We start from the raw sequence: 12,338 nt of genomic DNA on the forward strand, positions 1-12,338 counted from the left end.
TATGCTTACAATCTGGAAACATGTTTCCCAAATATCTTTTATACATTAATATACAAGTTAAAGAAGAGTATTAGACATCTTCAGAATTAGTAATAGATCTGTCAAATATAAGTCTTGGTTATCAAATGTAATTTTTTCAATTTCATTACTTAGAGCAAAATGCTCAGTTTGATCCCTATAACTTCTTTACTGTGCCTCATAATCACATGCGTGTACCATCACCTAATTCTAAGGTACATATCTTGTTACATTACAAGCATGTTCTTTCATTTAAATTAGCATTGTGTTTCCCCACTCTCTTGTTCTCACTTATAACTTAAAATACATATTATTTCAAGTCTTTGTCCTGTTTGTACCATTTTTTTAGATTACATGAAGGAATTCTACTTTTTCTTTGAGCACTAAAAACAGCACTTGTCCATATGTGAGTCATAAATCAGATTATGTCTTTTATAGACATTTCAGTTCTCAATAGGTTACTTAAGTGGCTTTCAATGAGTTCCTAGGTGTCAGCAAAGACACTGTTTAATGGTTACTATGAGAGCCAAATAGCTCATGTGACATTTGTTCCCTCTATCAAGCAGCAATTTTACTTATTTTACTACATTTTCTTAACACTCCTTGCACTAATTGTATTGCAATAATACTCTTTGCTTATCCTAATAAGGATGAGACATACTAAAAAGAATAGAAGGTAGGGTCCAACTGGTGTCAGAGACAGAAAAGAATCTTCTCACGGGAGCAATCCAAATCAAGGACATATGAGGAGGTACACACCAGCAGTACTAAGAATGGAAAGTCCTAAGTAATAAGGGCCCTGGGCTGAGAGGGTTATCATTCTCCTTGTCCTCTTCTTTCCTAAGCACAGATCAAAGCCAGGGAAGTACTTAGATCAACATTAACATCCGAAGACACCTCATTATAATGATTTCCAGTCCAGTAAGATCAGTGGCAGAGAGTATAGAAGATACTCTCTTTGAAGAACAACCCCGTTGCATTCACCTGAGACTATAGAAGACCCTGACGTATCCTGATGGCCCCCTGTTTTGGTCCATGGGAGTTATTATTTACTCTCTCCACTCAATCTTACTCAACTGGGACTAGTTTAAGATGCTTCTCATGTGCCATTAAGGGCTAATCTACCTAGCTGTATTACCTACTGTACGGTAAAATAAAATAGATACACTAAATGCTTTGCTCCTTTTAAAAAAAGAATTCCTCCAAAAATTGATTAGGAAAAAGAAATCTAATCATAACTATCAGCATTATCATTCACTGTAAAAAAAAAAAATACTACTGACCTGAGAACATTTAAATTCATACTAACAAAGTTAATCATGGAACAGAATTTCAGGAGTTAATTGTTCTCTTCTACTAGTTTGAGAACCTGCATTCCCACAAAAATAGAAGAATCTCTAAAGTACAGTTTACTGAACTTTAGGAAATTATAATAACTACAATGTTGATATAATTGAACTTTACTGAGATATACAAGTTCAAATGCTTAGTGACCGTCACAAACCAGGCACAACAAGGAAATCTAATGGCAATGAAGAAATACTCCAGAGCAGTGATTCTTAGTCTTTCTACCATCTCAAACACACCATACTCCCACAGGGAACGTTGTAGCCATTGTCACACATGTACTGCCAGGCAAGGGACTAAAAATCTGACAAATCGCTTGATTTAAATCTCCTTTTCAAACACCCACCGTGATTTTTCTCCCGAGGAAGATACAGAGAACCCCTGGTAAGTCTTCCCTCCTATGCCTCTTGTGATCTTTGAAGTCCTGTAAAAAGCTGAAGGTATCTTGATTCCCCTTTGTCAAAGCCTTTCATTTATTTCTTGTAGAGGGCACATTTTGAATTGAAAAATTATGACTAAGTATGGTGCCTATTTTACTCAATCTCTCTTTATATATATGCATTTTACTTTTTAAAGTATACACACTAGGGCTTCCCTGGTGGCGCAGTGGTTGAGAGTCCGCCTGCTGATGCAGGGGACACGGGTTTGTGCCCCGGTCCGGAAAGATCCCACATGCCGTGGAGCGACTGGGCCCGTGAGCCATGGCCGCTGAGCCCACGCGTCCGGAGCCTGTGCTCCGCAACGGGAGAGGCCACAACAGTGAGAAGCCCACGTACCGCAAAAAAAATAAAAAATAAAAAAAAATATACACAGTAAAGTGCAAATGCCTAACATATATACAGATCAATGAATCTTTATTATGGTATACCCTCATGTACCTACCATCCAGATCAAATACAGAACATTTCTAGCACCAGAGAAAGCTCCTTTGTTCCTCTCCCCTGTCAATATCCACCTTCCCTCACTCAAACCCTCAGATAACTACCACACTGTCTGCTATCATGATGACTTGTTTCACCTGCTGTTGAAACTCCATTTACATGGCATCATGATGTATTCTTTTGTGTCTGCATTCTTTCTCTCAAGTAGTGTTTGTGAAATTCATCCATGGTGCTGTAGTAGCACTGGTGTGTTCTTCTGTATTACAGTTTAGTACTCCATTGTATAAAAATACCAAAATTTATTTATCCATTCTACTACTGGGAATTCAGGTTGTTTCCAATTTGGCGCTCCTATAAAGAGAGCTACTATGAACATGATACTATGTACACACCTGTGGTGGGTGGTAAGCATCTGCACTCATTCCTCTTGGGAAGTCCTAGGAATGCAATTGCTGGGTTATAAGGTAGATGTATGATAAATGTGGCTTTAGTAGAAAGCATCAAACATTTCCCCCAAATAGTTGATTACTTTACACTTCTACCAACAACATATGAGAGTTTCAGTTGCTCCACAGTGTCACCAACATTTAGTATTGTCAGTCTTTTTTAATTTTAATAGACCTACAGATTTTGTTGTTGTGGTTTTAACAGTTATTTTTCTCATAACTAATGTATTTATTGCCCAATTATTATTTCATATATAAATGTGACTGAGAAAATAAATTCATGATGAAATTTTTTCCAAGTCATTCTCTCCTTATACCTAAAACATATTGTACAGATTAATTTCCCTAAAATACCCCTTTGCTCAAAATGCTTTTTTGTCAACTGGATATAAAATACAAGTGAGCAGAGCAAATAACAGAGTTAACAAGGTCAACTTTCCTTGATGTCAATTTTCAAAGATGTGGCAATGGACTAGCAAATGAGATACTGTGGTATAAAGGGAAAAGGACAAAACCAGGAGAAGTGAACTTACACACTTAAGATTTCATGGTTATCAAGTAAAGGACTGGATCAGATAAACTTAAGATCCCTTACAGTTTTAAATTTCTATGACTATTCAAGTAGCAAAGACAGAATAAGTAAAAACACTTGAATGAGATTATGTAGTTTTTTTCCTACCTATTAAAATTGGTTAATTCATCAACATTACCTGTGCTTAAACTGAAACAATGATGTAGGGAGTATAACTATCAATACATAAATATTTTAGTCCCAAAGAATCAATCCAGGAGACACACAAATATAATGAAAATTAATATATGACCTCACTTAACATACTAATCCAAAATTTTAAGACCTGACTATTCAGTTGACCATTTAAAAATAGGTAGAAAAATACACAGAGAACTCAATGACAAAACCAGAATGTTTCCCAAAGTAAATGTTAGGATTCTTAAATATGGATTTTATTATCCTGAGATAAAGTTCTAGTCCACTGCAGTACATTTCTGAAATCAATATGGAAATGGGAGATATTGCTCAATAAGAAAAAATTACTAGAGAAAACATGGTTACAAAGAAAGGCTCATTATAATAGAACTATTTCCATATCCTAAAAGATTAGTTATAAAAAGGTACTATTTTGTTTTGGTTCTAAAGAATTCCCTTCTAAGAATAAAGAATCCTACAAAAAAGTACTCATGTGGTTCCTATTAGTGGTTAAGAGTTCGAGCTCTGTAGCTAAACAGAGATGGTTTGAGGGCCAAGCTTTGCCACTTACAAGGGGTATGAAGCCAGAATTATTTGACCTCTGAGCCTCAATTTCCCAAAATGGAAATGAAAATAAAATCTACCCTTATAAAGTTTTTATGAGAATCAAGTGTCTGGCACATACCAAATGATCAATAAACGTTAGCCACTATCTAGTACAGAAAAGAAAGCTTCGCTACAGATGAGATTTTAAAAAATTCTTTTCATCTTCTACTTCAACTCTTCCTTCCTTCTAAGTAAAACACCTAAATCCAGACCCATCCCCAATCCAAAACAGAGAAGAAAACAATAACATACAAGCAGACTCAGGAGGTGGAGGGAAGAATGAGACTGAAGAATTATAAGTTTGTGTGCATTTCTGCTTGGTATTACCCTCTTCCTATGAGTTCTTAATCACTCCTCCCTTTATAATTCACTAGAGAACTCAGACTTCCACTATTTATATCTAGATTTTGTAGTCTGGAAATGTACTTTCTAGCAATATATTTATATTTAACAGAAACTTGTAAAGTGAATAAATCATCATATACCTTAATTATTTTCATTTATTCAGGAATGGAATACATTTCAAATTTAAGATTCAAATTAATTCAATGATTCTGGCAATTTAAGTGACTATGCTCTTACTTTTGAACCACAAATAAAAGCACTGAATAAGCCACTGTCAAAAGTTTCATATAAATTACCTTTGTTTATTTAAGAGAGAGACCAAACAGATTAGCAGCTTTTTTTTCATTTCATGTTGTTTATTGTTTTTACTCTAGCCTTGGTTTGGCTGACTCCAAACTGAATCTCTGTACTACATACTAGACTCCACGTTCTTGAAATCTTCATTCCTTACCATATTAATTCCTGTATTTCCTTTCCCTCACATATATTCCCACATTTCAGACATGTTTTTATGACAGAACTCCTGCAATTTAATACAGTAGCATCACTGCCAACTGATTTTGCTCTAAGCAGAAAGCTCTCTGCTTGTCAGAATAGGAAATTATATTAAAGTCCTACATTAAGAACCAGCTGGCTATTTGTTTCTGTGTCTGACTGACTCAGTAGGAGACAGGATGAACTAGCTGGTACTAATCTATTCCTTCTTCACACATCTGAGCTGCCTTTTATTTCTCATTCTATACCTAGCCAAGAAATCTCTAATTCCTAAAGAATTTTAAGCTGTGTGAGCTTGGTTGGAGTAACTATCAGTTCTTTATCTGGAGTCAAAAGTTCTTAAGCCAAACCCAAAATCTGAAAGAAAATACTAAACCTCACCATATTTCAATCACTTACCAAGCATTTTTTATGTTTCTTTCAGAAACACAAAATGATACAACAAATTACTTACAGAAATTGCTGGGGAACTGTGTGTATTCCAAATAACTTTACCAGTGTTATTTAAGAAATAAGGGTTAGAATTTCAAAGAGAAAGCTTTCTTCACTGAGGAAATGCTATATCTCTCATTTAGAAAAAAACATATATTACATTCACCCTTTATACTCTAAAGTTCTTTATTTTATAATTTTCTTAACTTTCTTTCCATTATTTTACTTCACCAAAATTTACAGTATGAATTTCCTATATCAGGCATTATATATGGGAGACAGAGAAGTAAGCAAGAATCAATGTTGTCCTCAAAGATGTGTCTAGTCACACAGTGTGCTAAGTAAAGTTCTGTAGACAGCATTACCTGGAAGACAAAAGAGCCATTCGATTTGTAGAAGGGGAGAGATTTTAAAGAAGAGTCAACACCTGAGCTAAAACTGAGTATGACTAATTTAGAGTTCTAAACAAATACAATATGTGCAGAAGCAACACACAATGGAGAATGCAGGAAATCGTTAATAGTTTGGTATGGTGAGAGTGAAAGACTTGGAAAGCTAACTTTATTCCACAGGGTGTTTAAACATGGCTCTATTATTTACAGGACTACTTTAGCCTACCTGGAAATCTAATTCCCCATCTTTAAAATAAGGTTAATAATTCCTCTCTTTAGTGTTCCTGTGAAGACTAAATGAGTTACTATTAACAAGCACTTGTTGCAGTGCCTCCCATTTACTGAGCACACGATCATAAACACAATAAATGTCAACCATTATTTTTTATCCTTAACTGGCTGGAGTTACTGGGGGAGAAGGAAGAACTGAAGGTGATGCCAAGTTTCTCATTTGAGTTACTGGCTGGATGAAACACCGTTCACCATGATAGGGAACCCAAGAGAAGGTACAGGTCGGTGGGAAGTGGGAAATAATGAAGTCAATTTAAGATGTGCTAAACTGCAAATACCTGTGGGACACTGAAGTAAAAACTCCCAGTAAGCAACAGGAAATACAAATGAAAACCAAAAGGAAGATTCTCAGGACAGAGGCTCAAGACAGGCTAGACAGACTAAGAAATTTTTGGCCAGACTTCTGCTACTCAAAGTAGTAGCTTATGAAACAGGATTCCACAAGTGAGAAATAGTGATCAGAAAGCTGGACAGGAGGGAGTGATGCCAGAGAAATTAAGAAAGAAAGGCATTTCGAAAAGGAATGATAAACCGTTTCAAATAATGGATTGAAAATGAAAGTTAAATTTTGTAATTAAGAGTTCTGCAGGCAATTCAAGGAGAAAAATTGTAGTGTAGGAGTGAACACACGACACATGTGGTAGCACCTACAGTCACTGTGAAACAGGGACTATCTCTTCTCTAGTCTTATAAGATATTTAGCTATGGAGAGATCTGGGCATGAGGATTTTTTTCTCTAACACAGGAGAAACTTGAATGTTTAAAAAATATCCTAACAAGAATATTGGATATAAAAGGAAAGGCTGAAGGTATATGAAAAGGGGAGGTGCGGTGGGAAAGGGGGGCGGTGGATCTACAACAAAGGAAGTAAAATTGGGAGAAGAACACTTTATTCTGAGATAAAAGGAATGGGTGGTATGATGAAAGTGGATGTAAATTTAAGTTCGTAATCATGAAAGGGGGAGGGAAGAAGCAGGAAGTACTCTCATGATGACCTTTCATGAAACTGGAAGTGAAGTCCACTGAAAACTAAAATGCAAAGTGAAGATTTAGAATAGCTACAGAAAAAAATGGGAAAGGGATGTAAGACAGACGGATGGATGATTGATAGTGCTAGCTAATACGATTCTAGTTCAGACTACAAAGGTTGTGAACTCTAGTTACTCAGATCTTACTTTGGATGATTCAGCTCTGCCTCTTGATCCATTTTATATGGAACATCACAGCCCTTGGCCTACTTTAGAATGGATTTCAGGTCTTCTGCTTTTACAACATTTCGTTAGTTCCAGGCTCTCTCCTACCTGACCTTTCTTTGACCTCTATAACTTTGCAATTTTACAGGGCAGGCACTTCATCCTTCCTTCTCTGTACAAGGCCTGGTAAAAGGAAGCTAGTTTTACTTATAGTTCCTAGTCTATTTCTTAACCCTGAAAAATTCTTCCCATTCTTGGCAAGGAAGTAACTTGTAGACTCGCAATCTAAAAGAAGTGAGTAAAATTAATACAATGGGTTTTTTTTATAACTCATTTATTTTGTTATAATTTTAAACATCCTCAAATTGTAAGCTTTCCTGTTCGTTCAAACAGCCTTTAGCCGACCTTTCATCACTACTTCATCATCATCATTTATTCATTAAAACTCAGATATTCAGGAAAAGTTATTATGTTCACCATTTAGGTGTGCAGTAATTATTATAAATTAGTATAAAGTAGTGTAAAATGAGATTTTTAGAAATGTGTGTTACATCCTAACAACTATAAAACTAACCTGAACAAACAAGCCCACTCCATCTTACACTGAATATATATAAACATATATATACTTTTTAACCAAAAATTAGAAATTTTTTATAAGCAATATCTAATTTCAAAGTCGTCTCCTAAAGGAGGGCTTGGCAAGCTAAGGTACACCTATCCTGCCACCTATTTCTTTTTATTGGAACATAGTCTCACTCATTCCTTTAAGTATTGTCTTTGGCTGCTTTGGTGCTACAATGGCAGAGTTGAAGAGTTGTAACAGGGACCACATGGCCCACAAAGCCAAAAATACCACTTGGACCCTTACAGAAAAAGTTTGCCAAGTTTTGTCCTAAAGCCTTCCTCTTCAAAGTGTACTCCAGAGATCAGCAATATATTGGCATTGCCTGGGACTTTCTTAGAAATTCAGAATCTCAGACCACACGCCAGACATGCTGAATCAGAATCTCTCTTCAGCTAGAACTTCTGGTGATTCTAAGATCCTCAAAGTGAATACTACCACTATCTGGAAATATATAAATTAGCAAAGAGATTTCCCAGGAGATCATCACTTGAAAAATCTATCCCAATTGCTTTCTACATGAAAATTTCAAAAAATACTATAGTTTTAAACAAAAAAAATATATAAGTTGAACAAATACTTTAAAAACTTGTTTGTTTCATTGTATCATCATGTTCCCATACAGATTTTGACTTCTTTAAAATGTTATATGACAGATAACTCAAATAAGAAATCAGGTAAGACTATGCAGGAATTAAAAAAAAAAAATTCCCCCATTTGTCCCTCTCTTCTTTTTGTATATATTTACCTTGCTAGGACAGTTGGCTACACATTGGATGTATTGTATAAGTGTGTATGCATATATACATTTGTATTTCTTTCTTTTTTTTTTTTAATACATTTGTATTTCAAAGTAACCTGTCAGGATAAAATACAGCAAAATATTTTTTTAGAATCAAGTACCAGAGAATAAGACTAAAACTATCATGTTAGCTAGTTTACCAGATTTTAAGGTATAGTTATATTTGGGTGGAGTGATGTATTTCAAATGCATATACCACACAAACCATATACACACATACATATGTGTGTGTGTGTATATATATATATATACACACACACAGTCATAAGGTTTTAGTAATCAAGACTACAAATATAGAATTATTTTAAAAATATGTGTGATATGATTATACTATTATAAAAACAGAAATATTTGCATGTGTATAGATTTTTTAAAAATCTGAGGTATAATTCCCCGTCTGTTAACACTAGTTAGTTCAGAGTTATTTGAAATCAGATTTTGCAGCCTTTAACTTTCTGAGTTATATAATTCTGTGATGCATGTATTAATTCTGTAATCATTAAAAAAAAACCAGTAAGGGGAAATTTTAAATCAGTCACTGTCCTAGCAAATAAATTTCTCAATTATTATTTAAAATAGAAAATGCTATTAAAATATAAAGTCGTGGGCTTCCCTGGTGGTGCAGTGGTTGAGAGTCCACCTGCCGATGCAGGGGACACGGGTTCGTGCCCCGGTCCAGGAAGATACCACATGCCGCGGAGCAGCTAGGCCCGTGGGCCACGACCGCGGAGCCTGTGCTCCGCAACGGGAGAGGCCACAACAGTGAAAGGCCCGCGTACCGCAAAAAAAAAAAAAAAAAATATATATATATATAGATATATATATAAAGTTGTGAGAAAAATGACCACTGGCTTCAAGGTTTCATGATAAATCTGAGGTAAAGACTATCTGGAGAAACATATACTTAGAAGATGTAAAAAGTGAGGAAAAAAGTATAAAATGTATATACACTTAATGTTGAGCTATAATGTATCATTCTTAATACCTAGAAACTGATGTTGAACATTTTAAGCATTTACTCCATTGCCTCATTAGCCCTGTAATTAGGCTAATGATGTGCATTATGAATAAGTATCAGTTATAAAGTAGCCACCATTTTAATGGAGCAAGTTGATTTATCAATCTACACAATATGTTATAATGGAATTCAAAATTTCAGCTTTAAGGATTATCTCATTTTTATTTTGTTTTCCCCATATACTCCTTTATTATCCTTTTAATGTCCATGGGATCTGTAGTGATGTCCCCTCTTTAATTTCTTTTTTTTTTAATTTTTATTGGAGTATAGTTGCTTTACAATATAAAGTGTGTTAGTTTCTACTGTACAGCAAAGTGAATCAGCAATACGTATACATATATCCCTTCTCTTTTGATTTCCTTCCCATTTAGGTCACCACAGAGCACTGAGTAGAGTTCCCTGTTCTATACAGTAGGTTCTCATTAGTTATCTATCTTATACATAGTATCAATAGTGTTTATATGTCAATCCCAATCTCCCAATTCATCCTAACCCCCCTTCCCCCCTTGGTATCCATACGTTTGTTCTCTACATCTGTGTCTCTATTTCTGCTTTGTAAATAAGATTGTCTATACCAGTTTTTTCAGATTCCATATATATGTGTTAATATATGATATTTGTTTTTCTCTTTCTGACTTACTTCACTCTGTATGACAGTCTCTAGGTCCATTCATGTCTCTACAAATGACCCAATTTCATTCCTTTTTATGGCTGAGTAATATTCCATTGTATATATGTACCACATCTTCTTCTTCCATTCGTCTGCTGATGGACATTTAGGTTGTTTCTATGTCCTGGCTATTATACATAGTGCTGCAATTAAGAATGGGGTGCATGTATCTTTTTGAATTCTGGTTTTCTCTGGGTATATCCCAGTAGTGGGATTGCTGGGTCATATGGCAGTTCTATTTTTAGTTTTTAAAGGAACCTCCATACTGTTCTCCATAGTGACTGTATCAATTTACATTCCCACCAACAATGCATGAAGGGTTTCCTCATTTTTAAAAGGCTTTCTTTACCTTAGCACTAAGTTTCCTAGCTATACTGCCAACGTCTCTGGTCCTACTTCTGCTTCTCAAGCATAAGGTTAGTCTTTATGATCTCTTTAATCCCTTCTGGATCTCAATTCTGCAATAATTATGCCTCCATATATACACTAAAGTCCTTCATCTAGAATTTTACCGACTAGAACTTTTAATTGAATCACAACCCTATGCTTTGCTGGTGTGATATTAACTAACTTAATAACGTACAGGCTCTGAAAGATCCTAACAATGAACAAAGTTCCTTAACATGGAATTAAAATGTATACATTTAAGATATCTCTCATTGTACTACAACTCCCTGAAAATCAGTCAGAGAGAAATAAATGTATATCTGGTTGGATGAAACTGCATACTAACCTACACTCTACTTTACTTATATGCAGCAGTCTACTTGGTTGCAAATTGAATTATGTCAAACATGTTAACTTTATTCACCAGTATATCGAGGTAGCAAAATGCCTTAGGATATCTATCTGTCCTGGACACTACCTTGGTTAGACAAAGTCCTTATTCATTAGAAAGTTAGGCCAAACAGTACAAAAAGTACAAGAAAAATGGGATTCCCAAGCCTTTAGATTTCATGAGTCAGTTTAAAAATGATTTTTTTTTAAAAAAGGAAGTAACTGACTCCATGTTTTGTTGTCAAACTTGTTTTGCCAGAAACAGGTTTGAAAACCACTACAATCTACTATCAGCATAATTTCATACAAGAAAGAGCATCTTATTATCAAAAGAATAAAAAGGAGAATAACCAAAAGGATAAAGATCTCAAGATAAATAACAATTAGTCAACAAAAGATAATTGGCAACCAGTGGTAGGCCATAGTCAGATATCCAGCTTGAAAAATCTCAATTAAGGAAAGGAAAGAAAAGCTCTGGGACTATATCTGCTTTATCATCTGATGTATCTGTTGCTTTAACTAGTAAAGTTATACTTTTGCCTATGAGGGTAGGCATCATTGTTTTTAACCCATTTTGGAGAGAGGAAATTAAGGCTCAGAGACACCAGCTGACTTTCTCAAAAGCTCTTCTGGCAGTATATGGTATAGCCTGCATTTGGAAGTCACTTCCTGACTTATAAGCCCTTTTTAATATACCAGGCTGCCTAGTAATTTATAAAGATTGTTGAACACACAGAAAGGGTTCCAAGTTCAACACTGCCACGTGCTATCTCTTATGTATTTCTTATCAGTGCTATTCTGTACATATGGATACCCATGTCTTTTCAGCAGCCCAAACATAACACATTGTAAATTAGCATAAGCAAAAGCCATAGCAAACAGGTGCAAACACTTACTAGCTATATTGCTTTATGAAAATAACAAAGAAACCAAGAATATTTGATGAGTTCTTATAAGATTTTGTTACATCTATTTAAGTCTCCATTCAGAACTTTAATAGAATATATTTTATAAGACACGCATATATTTTAACCTTCACTTCAATAAGCCACAGTTTGGTGCCATCAATACATTCATTAATAGTGACAGCATTACAACTGCTGGCTCCAAACAGTCCCTAGATAATGAAACTTCACGATACTCAAATATCAAGGCCAAGTTCTTGATCTATCTCTTTTGTCAGTAGTTTTTCCTCTCCTACTGCAATTAGCCATCTGATATCTGTTTCATCAGTCCATGGCAATAAAGAATCTGATCTGACAAAGAGGCAGCCCTCCAAAGTCTGTATGAA

The 12,338-nt window shown here is 35.0% G+C and overlaps 1 protein-coding gene across 3 annotated transcripts in view; it reads right to left on the reverse strand.

Moving 5' to 3' along the window:
* ARL6IP6 (ADP ribosylation factor like GTPase 6 interacting protein 6) overlaps positions 1–12,338 on the reverse strand; it is a 44,898-nt gene that overhangs the window by 1,486 nt on the left and 31,074 nt on the right. Inside the window, exon 4 of one of the 3 annotated variants that reach the window (XM_067741924.1) lies at positions 2,639–2,683. The exons of the other annotated variants lie outside the window; for them this stretch is intronic. Coding sequence (XP_067598025.1) covers positions 2,665–2,683 — 19 coding nt within the window. The 3' untranslated portion in view covers positions 2,639–2,664. The remainder of the gene's footprint in view (positions 1–2,638; positions 2,684–12,338) is intronic. 3 annotated transcript variants of the gene reach the window in all.

This window comes from Pseudorca crassidens, chromosome 6, assembly GCF_039906515.1.
Source record: "Pseudorca crassidens isolate mPseCra1 chromosome 6, mPseCra1.hap1, whole genome shotgun sequence".
In the NCBI taxonomy this organism is placed as follows: Eukaryota; Metazoa; Chordata; class Mammalia; order Artiodactyla; family Delphinidae; genus Pseudorca; species Pseudorca crassidens.